Genomic DNA, 17221 nt, shown 5'->3' with positions numbered 1-17221 from the left:
GCAGAAATGCATTGTGGTGACCGCTGTCTAACAGTAGACTTACTAAAGCTCAAGTTCCAGGACACTGGCTTTATTAGTTGTTTCCATGGCTCCAGCATTCTTATTTGTTAGTGGTTAATGTCAGTTGTCATGGTTACAGATCTGATGAGTGTTATTTTGGGAAGGCTGCATTTTTCTGACTTAATTCCTTCCCTCTCTCCCTCTGTCAGGCTGACCTGCAGTTCGGTCTCACCCAAGAGGAGGTTGAAAGGCGTCGTGTCTACCATGGATGGAACGAGTTTGACATCAGCGAAGATGAACCACTCTGGAAAAAATATATCTCTCAGGTTTGGTGGCTAAAAAAAATTCATAAAAGCAACAACAACAAAAAACCCCATTGATCCTTAACTTGCTAATATGATACCAGAATTTCAGATGATGGCAATACTAGTGCATTTTGATACCGAAACTAACACAATAACACAGTCCTTTAAGTTAAATTTCAATATAAATATTATCTTAATACTGCATTACTTAATTATTCAAGTAAAGAGTCAGTATTAAAATTAGAAGCAATAAAATAAAAACAATTATGAATGAATGAATAAATAGCTCAAAGTCATTTGTGAATCAAACTACACTGGTTATGCTCAGGGTTGGGAAGGTTACTTTTAAAATGTATTCACTACTGATTACAAAGTACATGCTTTAAAAAGTAATCTGTAATGTTTCGTCAGATTACACAAGTTTTGTGACTTAATCTAAATACTTTAGAATACTTCGGAATACTAATGAGGTATGTAACACAAAGGGACCACCAAACATAGGACTTGGTTTTCCTCTGCATATTATTTTAAACAAAATCAGTTTTCCACAATATTTCTTGATATTTCTTATATATATATATATAGATGCTCAAGAAGGCAACACAATGCATTAAGATCTGGGGTGTGTAATTCAAAAAGTTGATGAACAGGGTAAATTGTACTTATTTTGTCTTCTGGGAAACATAGTTATTACTGTAGCTTCTGAAGGGCAGTATTAAATGAAAAAATATGATCCATAAACAAAATAAGAAAAATTGACACATCATCCTATTCAAAACTTTTCACCCCCTGCTCTTAATGCATTGTATTTCATGGAAGCTTGTTTCCGCACCTAAAAATAAAAAAAGTAATTGAGATTTTTTTTTTTCTCACAATTTGCATCATACAATTCTGACTTTTTTCTCAGAATTGAAAGGTTTACACTCGCAATTGCATGTTATAAAGTCCGAATTGTGATATAAAAATGTCCCTTTTTACTTTTTTTTTAATTTGTCGCAATTCTGAGGGAAAAAAAGTCAGTCTTTTTTTCCCCCTCATAATTGGACATTATAACTCTCAATTCTCAGAAAAAAAGTCACAGTTACCTAAACAAATTACTTAACATGAAACATGAAAACAGTCATGGATCATCCAGGTAATGACAGAGTTAAGTTTCAAGGGTGTACATTTTTGAATGTGGCAAAATCCGTCATTTCGAGAACACTACCACCACCACCACCACCTCAGTACAAAGAAGTGTTTTCTTAGCATTATTTTGTAGTATATGATATCTTATTGAGTTTAGACTGAAAACTTCAGACTGTAGAATCACTTCCTTTGCCCTGGGGTTGTATTTAAATTATATATATTTTTCCCATCCCTATTGGTTGGTGAGTTTTCTTTAGACAGCAAAGAAAAGTTATTGACGTACACTGTGTAAAAAATGTCAATGAATCTTCGCACCCAGGTTGAAGGAGTCCATTAGGGATGGACCAGAATATTCGAATATTCGTTCGGTGGGTTGGTATTCGATTTTCAATTTTGGGATTTTCGAATATTCCTTGTTTTTTTCTCGCAAACCGTCATCCTTGAATATGTTTACACTATAAAATCTGGTGAAATACAATACTCTTTCTTGTTTTAGTTAATCTGTTCTCTAACTGAACTAAATGATTTTTACTATTATAATATATCAAAAAGACAGTGGGGGGCTGTGCCGCGGTGGGCAATTGATGACTTGACTGTCGCAGCAAGCCTATTACCCATTATTATACATCTAAATGAATCTACTGCAAAATATAGGAGCTTGTTACTGGGACCTAACAGACCCGTGTGTTTTGTATCACTAGTGCAGTGTCCGTTCTCGGAGCATATAAGCCCTGCCCGCGTGAAGCGCGCCACTTCTCGAGATTCCTGCCTTTATCAGAGAGAAGAATTTTGGGCTGTTCAGCGCCCTCCCTCCAAAGCTTCAAAGCTCAAAAAATTGTATTCGGACCATTTGGAGTCCATAAGCATTGTTTCTATTTAAAGTCTTGCTACAAAAAATAACACCATTGTGAATATGCCTTAAAGCTGTAAAACGACCCAGTTCATCCAGTTCTTTCTTCCAATATAAAGCTGACAGGTCGCTGTAAAAAGATTTCAGTCCACCCTGGTCAGGAGGTTTGTGCTGATTGGTTAAAAATAGCATTATAACTGGGGGGAATTGTATTTTTTTTCCCACAGCCACCTGGGCCTTCTTCAGAGGTGGCACACTTTGTCGCCTTTATCTTTTTTGGTTTCCTGTGCAGAGTGTGATATTTTAAATCCCCATTTCTCTAAAATGGCAAAGCATGTGTAAATTCTAAGTCATAACAAGGGGAAAAGCACAAATATGTCACGACTGTCAAGTGCGACTGGGTGGTTCATGCTGACAATTACTGCGTGAAGATGGATCGCCCTTTATTTCTCATTACTACTAATCTTTTTACTCTTCAAATACAAAGGCGTCTTCATTTCTTATGTAGCACCTGTGATTACACTAATTTTCTGAAGACGCCAAAGCACCTTTGTCTTACCTGTGCTGTTCAGAGTAGAAAAGGCTTGTTTTTTGGCGAGTAAAAGCGTCTTTGAACAAAGCTGTCTGAGGTATTACTGCGTCTCAGAGAGTCGTTTTAAGAGCAACAAGCTGCCGTGCCTTTAATCTGTCACTTCACATTGGCTTTTTGCTTTGGGATGTGCCGAACTCCCTCTGTCTCTCTCTCTTTTTTGTATTGTTTTCCCCCAGCTTTCTCTCTCTTTTAGGCTCCCTCCTCTTTTCCCGCCCCATGCTTCACAGACCAGAACATATCAGACAGGTTTTTTTTTTTGTCAGACACAACCACAAGCACTGCTTTAAAATAATCTCCCATACTTCTTTCTTTTTCCTCCAGATTTATTCAAATTCTCAGCTGTATTTTTATCACAGTGCCACCAGCCTTAAGCACAAAACCACGCCGTAAATCCTGATCTGTCACAGTAGATGTGAGAGAACGTCAAAGGACTTTCAACAGACAGCAAAGTCAAACACTGTTTGTTTTGCCTTCCCATGTGTAACCTGCCTGTTACCGTGTGGCCATGGTTTGGATTTAAAAAGACTGCTGTATTGCTCGCTCAAAAGAAATGATGAGCTCATCTTGTGTGGGGCTGTTAATTGCCGGTTATGCAGAAGCGACGATCCGCGGGTGTCAGATCCTGCCGTAGATTAAAGCTACATTCTCTGTATGTGGCCAATCAAAGAAAGTAACCCACTCTCCCATCGTTTTAATCTTCACTTTCTAAAGCTTTACCAGCGTGTCATTAGTCATTTCTGTTGCCGTTGGTTATTAGATGACCTTGGGGTTTTTTGAAATAAACCAAATAACATAAATTTTCTGTCTAAGTAGTGTCATTCCACTGCAAGCATTGCATTGGTGGTAATTTTAACATTTACCTCTTTTAAATCACAGTCACAGACAAGGCTTAAGCCTATAGCTCCAATACATGTTTGAGCTGTTTTAACTGAAAGTAATTGGCACTGACATATCTTAAAATATATCAGTGCCATTGTTTTGTCTCAAGATGCACACATCAGTAATGTTTTTTTTTCAAGGCATGCTTAGAAAAGCTACTTAAATGTATACCTTAATATGTATTTGCTCAGTAAATTGAGTACAAATAAAGTACAAATCTATTTAAACATAATAAAGGTTCCACATAATTGTACAGTAGTGGCTAAAAGTGATGTCTGGAGAGGATATGCTTGTTTTTAATAACCCTATACCTATTTGTTTAAACTACCAAAATATGAGAACAAAATAAATAATTTTAAACATGAGAGAAGAACAAAACCCTAAATGTGGTTGAAGGGTTAGTTCGCCCAAAAATGAAATTACTGTCATTAATTACTCACCCTCATGTCATTCCAGACTCGTAAGACCTTTGTTCATCTTCAGAACACAAATGAAGATATTTTTGATGAAATCTGAGAGCTCTCTGACCCCTCCATAGAAAGCAATGTAATTAACACTTTCAAGGTCCAGAAAGGTAGGAAAGACATTGTTAAAATGGTCCATGTGACTACAGTGGTTCAACCTTAATTTTATGAAGTGACGAGAATACTTATTTTTGGTGCAAAAAAAACAAAACATTAAGGTTGAGCCACTGGAGTCACATGGACTATTTTAACAATGTCTTTCCTACCTTTCTGGGCCTTGAAAGTGGTCGTTGTGTTTCTGTCTATGTGGCATCAGAAAGCTCTCGGATTTCATCAAAAATATCTTCATTTGTGTTCCGAAGATGAACGAAGGTCTTATGGGTTTGCCTATGAAATCTTTAACTAATTTTGAATAGTATTGGAATAGAGGGTGGAGATGTAAATTTTTCACTATTTTCCAGTATTTCCACTAACACTATTTCAAACCTGGGATTCAAAATCTAATTTAAAGAGATTTAACATTTTAAATTCACAAATGATGAATTTGATTTTTTTTGAACGCAAACATTTTGAAATTTTTTTTTTGTAATGCATGCAAATAGTTAAATCCGTGTTTTGAACTGATTCACTGAAATGTACAGATTTATGTAAATGAATAGAAATACTCTACTCTACTCCCAACTCTTTTGGGATTTTTCCTACTAAACTATTTTACAGCATAAACATTTTTTCTGAGCACTGTTTGACCAATTCTGCAAATCGTTTTGGGCTTTGGTTTCCTGCTGTCTGTAAAGATGCGTATGTATCTGTGGTGTCTGAAAAAGCAGACTATGACAGAGCGGTCGATAATTGTTGCTGTCATGTATAGCTAACATTGATTATTCTACTTCAAGCCCTGAGGCAGATAAACACAGGCCTTCACCTTGAGATGTGGGATACAATGGATTCTGAGAAGCATTGTGCCCCCATGCAGTCTCTTTTTCTGAATTTTCTTCTATTTCTTTTGGTCTCCAGTTTAAAGACCCACTCATCCTGTTGCTGCTGGCGTCCGCTGTCATCAGCGTGTTGATGAGGCAGTTTGACGATGCTGTCAGTATCACAGTGGTAAGTTCCTGCGCGCTCCCCTCTGTCAGAGTTTTGATTTCATTGAAGTACTGGATCAGTTCATTAACACGCTTGTATCATTCTTTTTGCAGGCCATTATTATCGTTGTTACAGTTGCCTTTGTACAGGTAAATGATGATGACATTATCTCACTTGAAATACCTTCAATCACCTGAAGCTATAGACCTATATATGTATGCAAATAAATACTTTTGAGATACTTTGTTCTGCTTCATTTCAGGAATACCGCTCAGAAAAATCCCTTGAAGAACTAGGGAAACTTGTACCTCCAGAATGCCATTGGTGAGCATTATCTACATAACTCAAAAAGTGCTTTACCTTCCACAGCTTTAATAGATTAAATGTCAAAATCAAGTGGCTGTACAAATAAATGACACAAAATCAATCCTACTTTCTAGTATTTACACTACTGTTCATTTGTTATGTTTTTGAAGTCTTTTAATCTCACCAAAGCTGCATAAATTCTCAGTTCTTATTAAAATAAATCTTAAACATCTTGTGTAGGTTTTTAGTTGTTTTAACTATTATTTTAATCTGGATTGTATCTTAAAAATAGACTTGAAAGCTTTCTCTCTCTCTCTCTCGCGCTCTCTCTCTCGCGCTCTCTCTCTCGCGCTCTCTCTCTCGCGCTCTCTCTCTCGCGCTCTCTCTCTCGCGCTCTCTCTCTCGCGCTCTCTCTCTCTCTCTCTCTCTCTCTCTCTCTCTCTCTCTCTCTCTCTCTCTCTCTCTCTCTCTCTCTCTCTCTCTCTCTCTCTGTATGTTAGGTGTATTTTCCAGAGCTTTACACCCACCAAATGCATAAAAGACAGCCTTTCAGACAACATATGGAGAGAGTGAGAATGGGAGATGTAATTTCCACTTCAAACACACAAAGTCTCATATTTGCACTTCAAAACCGGGGCCTGCCTTAGTCTTGAGCCCTGTCCACAAACACCTGTAGGGCACCACTGAGCACACCACAATGTCCGTCTAGCCCTCAAGGGCTGTCCACATGACTTCACTGGCCTAATTTCAAACCGTTCAACACTCAATCCCTCTGATGCCCTCTCTATTTCTCTTTCCAACTCATCTCATCTCTCCCTGTACTCCAGTGTTCGAGAAGGACGTCTGGAGCATCTTCTGGCACGAGAGCTTGTACCTGGAGACACCGTCTGCCTATCAGTCGGCGAGAGAGTCCCTGCTGACCTGCGTCTTTTCGAGGTGTGAAATTACTATATATATATATATCTCCTTGTCTCTTTCTTCTTCTCTTCCATGTCTCGCTTTTATGCACATAGTGACTGTGTGGTCATATTCTGATTATGTAAGCGCTAATTATCTTTATTATTGGCATAAGAAAATTAAGCCAATACTACTACAGTTTCTAGAAACACTCAATTTAGAATATTCACTGGAACGGTCATTTTGTGTGATATTAAATGAAGGCTTATCCAGAATTGGACTTAATTGGAAAGTGATGCACATGTAATCTGTAACTGTTACACTGTTTTAGTCAAACACAACCCAGAACAATATGTGCTTTGAGGTTTTCTGGATTGCACATTGAAATGGCAGTTAGCGGTAGAAATGCCTTGTTCTAATGGCCTGTTAGTGAAGCTGACCCTTCCCTGCACTCCAGGCGGTGGATCTGACAGTTGATGAGTCCAGTTTGACAGGAGAGACCACCCCCTGCACCAAGACCTCTGCCCCTCAGCCGGCTGCCACCAATGGCGATATCACGTCCCGCAGTAACATTGCCTTCATGGGTACGCTGGTGCGCTGTGGGAAGGCCAAGGTACAGTTACATAGACCTGCACTGATTTTACCCCCCACAGATGTCCTCAGAGAACTCATAATTCAAGCTGCTTTCATTCATAAAATGAGACATATCCCCCACTGCTTGCATGTTTGTTTTTGTTTTTCTTCAGTATAATTGCATTTTGAAAGAGTAAATGTTTCAATAAGGTACAATTTTGCTAGTGCACTGTGGGAAGGCTAAGGTACTGTTACATCTTTGTATTTCCTATTTGATGCATCAGACCACATGGTACAGTACCTGTTAGCAAGTTCTCAATACTCAGCAAGGCTGCATTTAATTAATCAAATTAATTAAACAAATTCTATTTTAATAAGTGTATTCCTGAGTGCAAAGCTGAATTTTCAGCATCATTACTCCAATCTTCAGAACATTTGTGGTGAGATTAAAATAAAGAGAGAGAGAAATTAATACTTTTATTCATCAAGGATGCATTAAATTGATCAAAAGTGACGTGAAGACATTTGTAATGTCTAAAAAAAATATATATTTAATAAATGTAATGAATGCAAAGAATGCTGTTCATTGAACTTTCTAATCATCAAAGAATCCTGAAAAATTATCACAAATTCCACAAAAATGTTTAAGTAGCACAACTGTTTTCAACATGGATGATAATAATAATAATAATAATAATAATAATAATAATACATTTTTCTTGAACACCAAATCGGCATATTTGAATGATTTCTGAAGGATCATGTGACACTGAAGAGTGAAGACTGAAGTAGTGATGCTGAAAATGCAGCTTTGCCATCACAGGAATAAATTGCTTTTTTAATTTGTTATATACATTTTTCACAATAGTATTGTTTTTACTGTGTTTTGTTTATTAAATAAATGCAGCATTGGTGAGCATTAGAGACTTTTTTCAAAAACATAAAAAAAAACAACTTTTGACAGGTACTGTACCACCAATAATAACCATTTGCAAAATTTAAAAGAAGCTCCTTTTTAACAATTTTGTTTATAGTTATCACTGAATGATTTGTGTGAAGAGTTTTGATATTCAAAGTAACACAGTTATTGTTTTCCTGAACATTTATTGCTGGTATTCACTTAATTTTTTTGTTCTTTTTAGTGGAATAAAAATAATTTCAAAAATTGAATCAGTGTTTATTTTATTATGTTAAATAGTGTCTGTTTATTTATTTATTTACCCATTCTTCAGATTTCCCCACATAATTAGAAAATGTGAAAAAAGTATGAAGATTCTATGTGAGACTAGACATTTCTCTTTTTTCATTGGATAAGATGAATCATTTGCAGTCATTTTTAATAGTTTTGCTTTTAAATTTTAGGGTATTGTCATAGGCACTGGAGAAAATTCTGAATTTGGCGAAGTTTTTAAGATGATGCAAGCAGAGGAGGTAACCAAGCATAAACCAGAGAGATTGATTTTCTAAAAAACACCTTTTGCTTCATATTTAAATGCTTTCTTTCTTTCTTTTTGTTTTTTAAACAGGCTCCTAAAACCCCATTACAGAAAAGCATGGATTTGCTGGGAAAACAGCTCTCCCTTTATTCCTTTGGGATAATCGGTAGACATCTTACATCTTGTTAAGATTGTCCAATTAATATTCATTGCACTTTCATGAGCTAGTGATGCATACCATCTCATTGAATATGCAAACCCTAATTTCTGTTCTGTCATATCCTGCCTTCGCTCTCTGTGATGGCACTAATATATTTCCATTTTCAGGGGTGATCATGATGGTTGGATGGCTTCAGGGGAAGTACATTCTAGACATGTTCACCATAGGCGTCAGGTATGTCCTTAATTAGTCCAGCACGGAGACTCATGTTCCCGAGAGGCATGTGACTTAATGTGTAGTGCGTGTTTCAGCCTATTAAGTGTTGCATCATTGCTCTTCTCTTCAGCCTGGCCGTGGCAGCTATCCCAGAAGGCCTCCCCATCGTGGTGACGGTGACTTTGGCACTGGGAGTGATGAGGATGGTGAAGAAACGAGCAATCATTAAAAAATTGCCCATAGTGGAGACTCTGGGTATGTTCTACATTGTGACGTAAACCAGTAGTTTTGTTTCATGACCCAGATTTTGCTTTGGTCATCATGTGGTGAACCAGTACATTACCAAAATGATTTATCATGCAAAAAGTTTTAATGGTTTCTCTCTCAAAGCACATTGTAATGGGGAAAAACATGTTTATCTTGTGTGACAATGAATTTTTATCAAAATGCCATATAATTTATATAGCATTGTTTTTCATGCTATCTACAAAGGGTTGTGACTGTTCACAAAACACTGATCAATTGAATAAAAGGACATGCTGTAAATGTTCTATATTGTCAAAGGATCTCTCATCTAATGTTCAGACAAAGCCTTGTGTCAGGAAGTTCCTTCCTGTTGGCCAGTGTACAGGGGAACAAAAAAGTCACGTTGGTGGTTTCTCCCCTCTGTGGCCTTACATAATCAGTCATATGAGAATCAGTCAGCCCACAGAGTCAAATGACTAGCCACAGTCACACTGAACATGCACTAATTTATTGTGGAGTAAACGCATTAAATCAGACCCAAATGTTCTTGTGGGTGTCAGTAACATTTTAACGGTTTCAAGAAATGTTTATTGCTTTGCTTAGAACCATTTTCAACCATGTGATGAAGTTAATGGCTCTATGAAACAACACTTTTGCCAAGTAGCACTTGAATCTGTGCGATATTGTGAACATAGTCAGGACCAGGATTGTTTGGCGCCGCATGCAGAGGAGTTTATCTCTAAAACTATATTTGAGCCTAAGTTTGGGCTGAACTAATCGCAGATCTAAAACAGGAATACTGTGGCTAGGAATATAGAAAACAATACATGACTTGAACTGTTTGAAATACATTTTATAAAATACACTTAATTATTTGACATTTTTATAAAACAAAAAGTATTTAAATTTATTTATAGAAATAAAAGTTATATAATTTATTATCTCTAAAATATTAGATAGGCTATTTCCCATTTGTAAAGCTGTTGCCACTTGCGTCCATACATTTACATTTTGCCACAGGGGTGTTGTCACTCCACAAAAATGTTGTTTGTGTTAATATGTGAAAATATAGCGTAGGTGTCTTTTTCTAATACTGTGGCGCATTTTCTCTTGACAAATGAGTTCATGGAAATCAGAATATCTTTGTTGTCTGTATTAAACTGAGAAACCTCCCTCTCCTCTCCAGGCTGCTGTAATGTGATCTGCTCAGATAAGACAGGCACTCTCACTAAAAATGAGATGACAGTCACTCACCTGTTCACTTCTGATGGACAGCATGCTGAGGTAAGAGCCTTGAAATTTTCAGGACGGTAAAATTACACTACATGACCAAAGCATGTGGACACCGAAACACTAAAGGCATATGTGCTTGTTGATCACTTAATTTTAATAGGCAGTTATATGATATAGCCCTACCACAGCTCGTATGTAAACACATCACACGCGGCTGTGTTGATGGATGATTTAGTCATGTTCGGGAATCATTAAACATAACTAAATTAATATTATTATTACTGGTAAAGTAACCACGTACCGGACATTTTCTCACCGCTTCCCAACTCCCAACATGCACACGCACACGCACACACCGCACGCATATCTGTGCAACTCTCATTGTACTGTAGCCTACGTTAGTGTTGCATTATTATCTCGTCCCATCTCACCAACAGTTTAATACTCGCACATCCAAACGTAGTCACAGTAAAAAGTCACTGTGGCAGGTGGATTTTTTTTTTTGTAAAAGTTTTAAAAGCGGTGGTCAAAAAAGTAAATTTCAGGCCCTGAACACATTATTACAAGCTTACCATTGTGAATTGGGCTAAGGTAAGGAGATATTTTTGAACACTGGCGGGTTATGTACTTGCGCAAATTTATTTTGGATAATTTTTAACCAAAAATAATTATTGACTGTAGCTGTAATGTGTATTTACACATTACACATTGTATTTACTCTGCAGTTCAAATGTTTGGGGTAATTGTTTTTTTTAATGAAATGAATACTCTTAATCAGCAAGCACACATTAAATGTATTTACTGTCACTTCTGATAAATTTTTATATTACAAAAGATTTCTGTTTTAACTAAATCTTTTGATTTTGAACTTTGTTAATGAAAGTTATAACAATGTCCACAAATGTTAAGCAACACAAGTGTTTTCAACATTGATAATCTTTCTTAAGGAAAAAATTGTCATATTAGAAGGATTTCTAAAGGATCTTGTGACACTGAAGTCTGGCTTTGCCACGTCAGGAATAAATTACATTCTAAAATATTTTAACATAGAAAACTATTTTAATTGTAGTAATTTTTCACAATGTTTCTTGTTTTTGCTGTATTTGATCAAATAATTGCAGCCTTGAGATAATTCCAGCATAAGAGACTTCTTTCAAAAACATTACAAAAATCTCACCAACTCCAAACTTTGAACGGGACAGAAAATTGAATTGTTGTGCCTTCCTAAAGCCATTACCACATTAGGAATATGCAATCTTAAGTGTTACTAGCTGCAGTGTTTCATCAGCCCTATGGATCTGAAGAGAAGCCTCTGGTTTTCTCTCCCAGGAACAGAAGCAGTGTCTCGGATGCCTGATGGCATCAGTGTAGAGTCCTGAATTCATTGCCGTGCCATCGGCGTGCTCTAATAAATCTTCAAAGCAGTCAGCTTAGGAGTAGATTGAGTCTCTCACTTTTTAAACTTACTAGGTCGCTTCTCCCAGGTCTATTACATCATGCTTTTTTATTTCGCATCCCTTTGGGCTTCAAACGGAGCACTGTCAAAAGACTGCTAAAAGTAATCTATCGTCTGTGTTTGCGTGTTGTGTGGCAGTGCATGTTAAAGTTTAAAAACTTTCCTCAAAATTTTATAACTTCCTTGTAAAAAAATGTTCATGATTCCGTCAGTTTCTTTTGAAAAAAAAGTCTCTATAAATCTCTATTCAACATATTCTCATTCTTCATTTTTTTTTCCTGATTCACTTGTAAATGCCATGCTACTTAAGTTAAATAGGTTGTGAATGCCGTTTCATGTTGACTTTAAGGTGTTAAGATGATGTTGACCTGATTGAGCTTCTTTTACAGGTCACCGGTGTCGGGTACAACAATTCTGGCGAGGTATTGCTGGATGGAGAGTTGGTGCATGGTTTCTCCAACACCTCCATCAGCAAGATAGTGGAGGTGAGGTTAAGAAGAGAATATTATGAAAAGCAGAGCTGTTTGGATCCTGTAATGTGACTTTACGTTTGGTGTCTGAAATCCTGTAGGCTGGCTGTGTGTGCAATGATGCCGTGATCAGGAGCAATACCCTAATGGGCCGCCCTACCGAAGGCGCCCTCATCGCCCTGGCTATGAAGGTACAGTATGTTGTGTCCTGCAAGATTTGCTGATAATTATTGTTCTTTTGGGATACCACATGCAACTCTTATCATAACTAAACCCAAACATTGTGGTTGGATGTGCCTGTTGGCTCTTCCCACCTGTTCAAACACGAGGCAGCCTGTGGGAATAATGCCTGCGTGGTATTGTCTGTCACCTCGTGTCACCTTATTTTGGCAAACAGAGAGTATTTGAATCGGTTCTTCTCGCTCATGCTAATTAAGATGAGCAGACACGCTTTCACACCCCATAGAACAGGTTACTGTGGCAACAGCATCTCCCTTGAGGGTTCCGGTTGTGTTAACGTCTGGTACATTAATAACATTGTTTTCACCACAGGGATGTTTACATGAGGTTTAAACTGAGAGAAATGTCATTCCAATCCAATGATAAAAAGAACTAGATTTTTAAGTTTTCTGAAGAAAATGTGGGTGGTTCTTGCTAAACTCATAGCCACAAAGTTAGGGTGTTCTGGGTCAGGCCCTTAACTATAAGAATTGCACAGGAGCCAGTGTGAAAGTTTGACTCGTCACTTGCTGTATTTGGCACTACAATGCCTCATTCGAACAGTCTTTTTGTAGAGGCATCCTTACTTTCCACATGAGCAACAAAGACTTTGTCTCGCATTATCTGACCTTGCCTTTCTTTCATATTCTGATTTTGTATGTATCCACTCTGTTTTATCAGAGTTTTTCATGGAAGCAGAACTGATCAGTCCAGAACTTTGAGATTAGATTGGATTTTCTATGTCTCCCTTTAAGGATTCAAGTGAGCAGAGTATGTAACTACATGCCCATTTATTTTCTGTTGTTTATAGATGGGTTTGGAGGGACTGCAGCAAGAGTTTGTGCGGTTGGAAGAGATTCCCTTCTCCTCAGAGCAAAAGTGGATGGCAGTCCGTGTCGTCCATCGTACCCAGCAGGTAAGCTGTGCCACATGGCATAAAGCACATTGTAAACTTGGAGTAGATGGTGCAAGGTAATTGGAGCTGAAAATTCCTTGGCAATGTCACAATAGTGCACATTGAAATTGACATTCACTTTGCAGATCCTGTTGACTTGCACTAAACGAATCCCCCCAAAAACATCATGTCTTAAAATGGGTGAACAGTGCCCAAATGTTTTTCTACTTGGCTGGCTATTTATTTCTCTCAGGCTCAGACTGAGCTCTCTCGAAGAACTCTCTCAAAGTCTTAAGATCCAATCTGAGTGGCCAGCTTTATGCAGTTTATGGAAGTCAGGATCCACAAGTGTATACACACAAAAACTGTGCACTCATATATATTACATAGGTCCTGCCATAAGGAATAACTCCCGCCTTCTATATAAAAGAGCCAATTGACGACTGGTAAAGTTATCACTGAAAGTCATCACAGCAGCTGCCGTTAGAAGCTCCGGTTGCTATTCTGAGACGCATGCTTGGGACTGCATTGTGCATTGGCTGGTCTAGCCTGAAAAATAAGATTTTTTAATAATATTTGAGCTTAAGAAACAACCTTTATGAGACAGTTGTTGTCAAATTTCATTGGTGATTTCAAATATGAAATTTAATCGTAAGCTTGGTGAACAGCTTTTGGTGAATCTGATGATCCCTCATTCACTTGCATGAGCTGTACTTGCATGACTGAAATAGCTGCCCGAGAGGCGTTTCAAAGAAGGCAGCTGAGTAAAATTGCTTGCTTTAAAGTAGGGATGTGACGGTGAGGAAATTTTCCCACCGGTTAATTGATGTGTGACAACACCGGTAATACCGGTATCACCGGCGGAGGCTTTTAAATCACTAATTCTATCTAACCGAAAGTAACATGCACACGACCGCTCTGAACTGAAAACGCGCCAGTGCGCACACACCGTGACTGACCGCTCGTCTGTAAATGCGCGCTCTGTGAGGCCATGGGCGCGTCTCAATCAGTTCCCTAGTTCAGTAGTCAGGGCACTGATCAAGCATTGATCAGTCTATGATTGAGATGCACGCCATGAATGCACACTGTTAGTTCGTCCGTAAAGCCTCGTTTATACTCGACGCGCCCGCACGAGCGCGAGGGTGTGCGCGGCAAAAATAAATCCACGCAGCAGTGTAGCGCGGAGGCTCGCACTGCGGAGCCAGGCGAAAGTAAACAATGCGCGCTCTGTGCGGCCGTGCACATTTTACTTTCGGTTTTTAATCAGCGCCAATTCGGCTGCGGGTTGCTTGAATTGTGGGTTCATTAGCCTATTATTTCTAACGAAAAACACAACAACAAAACAAATGACAAACTCCCTTAAATAGGCGCTTTTACGTTTCGCTTTGAAACCAAATCTTCCGCGATCATCTCAGTCAGCTCCTCACTCTTAAATCTGATGAATGACTCCTGCCGCTGCCGAGACTCACGGTCGGATCCTGCTTTATTAAGCAGACACGTTCAGTTTTTATTTGTATTGTCTGTTCTCTAACTGAACTAAATTATTTTATTACTATAAAAAAAAAAATCAAAAAGACGGTGGGCGGTGCCACGGTGGGCAAGTGATGTAACCGGTGTGGAGTCTGGACACCGGTAACACCGGCAACACCGACTATCGTAGCAAGCCTACTTTAAAGGGACTTTGTCGGAACTTAAAGGGTTAGTTCTCCTAAAAATCAAAATTCTGTCATTAATTACTCACCCTCATGTAGTTCTCAACCTGGAAGACCTTCATTCATCTTCGAAACTTAAGATATTTTTGATGAAATCCTAGAGTTCTCTGACCCCTCCATAGCCATGAATGTAATTACCAATTTCAAGGTCCAGAAAGGTAGTAAAAACATAGTTAAAATAGTCCATATGACTCCAGTGGTTCAACCTTAATTTTCTGAAGCGACAAGAATACTTTTTTTGTGCAAAAACAATTTCTTCACGTCTGTGTCAGTCTTCTACGTAGTTTACTTTGTAAATACAGTGCAGCTCCCGTGTCATCATCACACGCATTTGTGGGGGTGCTCACGTGAACAGCGTCGGCCAATGGTAAGCCGGCGTGCTGGCATAGCTCTGACGTAACTCTGAAGCGCTGCATTGTGTTTACTACGTCAACAGTGTAGGAGACTGACACAGACGTGAAAAAATCGTTATTTTTGTTTGTTTTTTGCACACAAAAAGTATTCTCGTCACTTCATTACATGAAGGTTGAACCACTGGAGTTATGTGGACCATTGTAACCTTCAAAGTGTTAAGCTCTCAGATTTCAGTAAAAATATCTTCATTTGTGTTCTGAAGATAAATTAAGGTCTTATGGGTTGGGAACTACATGAGGGCGAGTAATTAATGACAGAAATGTCATTTTTGGGTGAACTAATCCTTTAATAGTTAGGCATGAATTCTGATCATAGAGTCTTCAAGCAATCGTAAATGTCATGGTCACTTTAAATATAAAGTACACAGCCCTTTACTTTCTAACTGAGCAATACTTGGTCAGAATAATCTGCATAGTATTTCTGTATTCAAAAGTCTGGTGCGAGACTAACTAATTATATCCTTCCTTACATCTGATTTAAATAACAGGATAAGCCTGCCATGTTCTTTGTGAAGGGCGCCTATGAGCAGATCATCCGCTTCTGTACTTCCTACAACAGTAAAGGTGTCACTCTGCCTATGACTCATCAGCAGAGAGAACTCTATCAGCAGCAGAAGAGCTACATGGGCACTGCGGGTCTCAGAGGTACAGCACTTGTTACACTAGTACCATTTGAAAGTTTGGGGTCAGTAAGATTATTATTATTATTTATTTATTTTTATTTTTTAAGAAATTAATACATTTATTCTTCAAGGATGCATTAAAATTGCGTGGAGGTATGAAAATACATAGGGGCAAGTAGGACATCCTATGCAGACCGAATGCAATGATTGGATGAGCATTTTTTAGTCATGTTCCATGGAAGATATATGTAAACTTATGTAAATATTTAGACCACTTCTATTATCGATTGCTATCAGGATGTGAAAAGAGTTTCAACCAGGATAACAAAAAGTGTTTATGAAAAACATTGCCTACCCTACCTTTAAGTTACCTCTGTCAGTACTTAAAAATGTGGATTAAATTTTGCTGTAAGGTACTACTAGCTGCTTTGTGTAAAGCTCTGATGTCCTAATTTTACAAATTGACTCTAAAGTCACAGCTTATATGATTCTTAAAAACATTCCAGAAAAGCTCTGTACATAAACTTCAGATCATTTGGTTTCCCAAACGGTGGCTTAATGTCAAACAGCTTTCCTGCCATGATCAAAATACACATAACTTTGAAACGACACACAAATGTTCTTTGTGTCAGCTGGTGCCTCCTTAGTTGCACCCTGGCAAAGCTTTCGTAGTTTACAGCTGGCCCGCTTGTCATTTGGCTTGTTTTGATAAGATTAAGTTGTCTCCGAGGACGCTGAAGAAGTGCTTTCACATATTGACATTCCTCTTTATTAGCTTCCTTTTAATTAAAGACATTTCATGGAGGACACAGTAATAATATTGACATCAAGCAGCAGGTTTTGGCAGCAGCTGATGCTCTTCATCTGTCCTCTGGCAGTGCTGGCGTTTGCTTCTGGATCTGAGATGGGCGCTCTTACCTTCCTGGGGTTGGTGGGCATCATCGACCCTCCCAGAGCTGGAGTGAAAGAGGCTGTGGCGACACTCATCAGTTCTGGAGTGGCGGTGAAGATGGTCACAGGGGATTCTCAAGAGACTGCAGTGTCGATTGGTATGACATTCAACCA

The 17221-nt window shown here is 38.3% G+C and overlaps 1 protein-coding gene across 2 annotated transcripts in view; it reads left to right on the top strand.

Moving 5' to 3' along the window:
• The window catches only part of atp2c1 (ATPase secretory pathway Ca2+ transporting 1), a 55062-nt gene that overhangs the window by 28774 nt on the left and 9067 nt on the right, over positions 1 to 17221 (top strand). For both annotated transcript variants that reach the window (XM_079836106.1, XM_079836107.1), the window contains exons 3-18: positions 210 to 326; positions 5233 to 5322; positions 5415 to 5450; positions 5564 to 5625; positions 6435 to 6543; positions 6962 to 7117; positions 8440 to 8508; positions 8604 to 8679; positions 8841 to 8907; positions 9020 to 9144; positions 10322 to 10419; positions 12214 to 12309; positions 12396 to 12485; positions 13325 to 13429; positions 16022 to 16178; positions 17035 to 17205. In XM_079836106.1, the coding sequence (XP_079692232.1) occupies positions 210 to 326; positions 5233 to 5322; positions 5415 to 5450; positions 5564 to 5625; positions 6435 to 6543; positions 6962 to 7117; positions 8440 to 8508; positions 8604 to 8679; positions 8841 to 8907; positions 9020 to 9144; positions 10322 to 10419; positions 12214 to 12309; positions 12396 to 12485; positions 13325 to 13429; positions 16022 to 16178; positions 17035 to 17205 (1624 nt within the window). The remainder of the gene's footprint in view (positions 1 to 209; positions 327 to 5232; positions 5323 to 5414; positions 5451 to 5563; positions 5626 to 6434; positions 6544 to 6961; positions 7118 to 8439; positions 8509 to 8603; positions 8680 to 8840; positions 8908 to 9019; positions 9145 to 10321; positions 10420 to 12213; positions 12310 to 12395; positions 12486 to 13324; positions 13430 to 16021; positions 16179 to 17034; positions 17206 to 17221) is intronic.

Source organism: Gobio gobio, assembly GCF_949357685.1.
Source record: "Gobio gobio genome assembly, chromosome: 15".
NCBI classification, from domain to species: domain Eukaryota; kingdom Metazoa; phylum Chordata; class Actinopteri; order Cypriniformes; family Gobionidae; genus Gobio; species Gobio gobio.
Note: the sequence above shows the minus strand (reverse complement) of the source record. Positions and strands in the feature narration are given on the sequence as shown.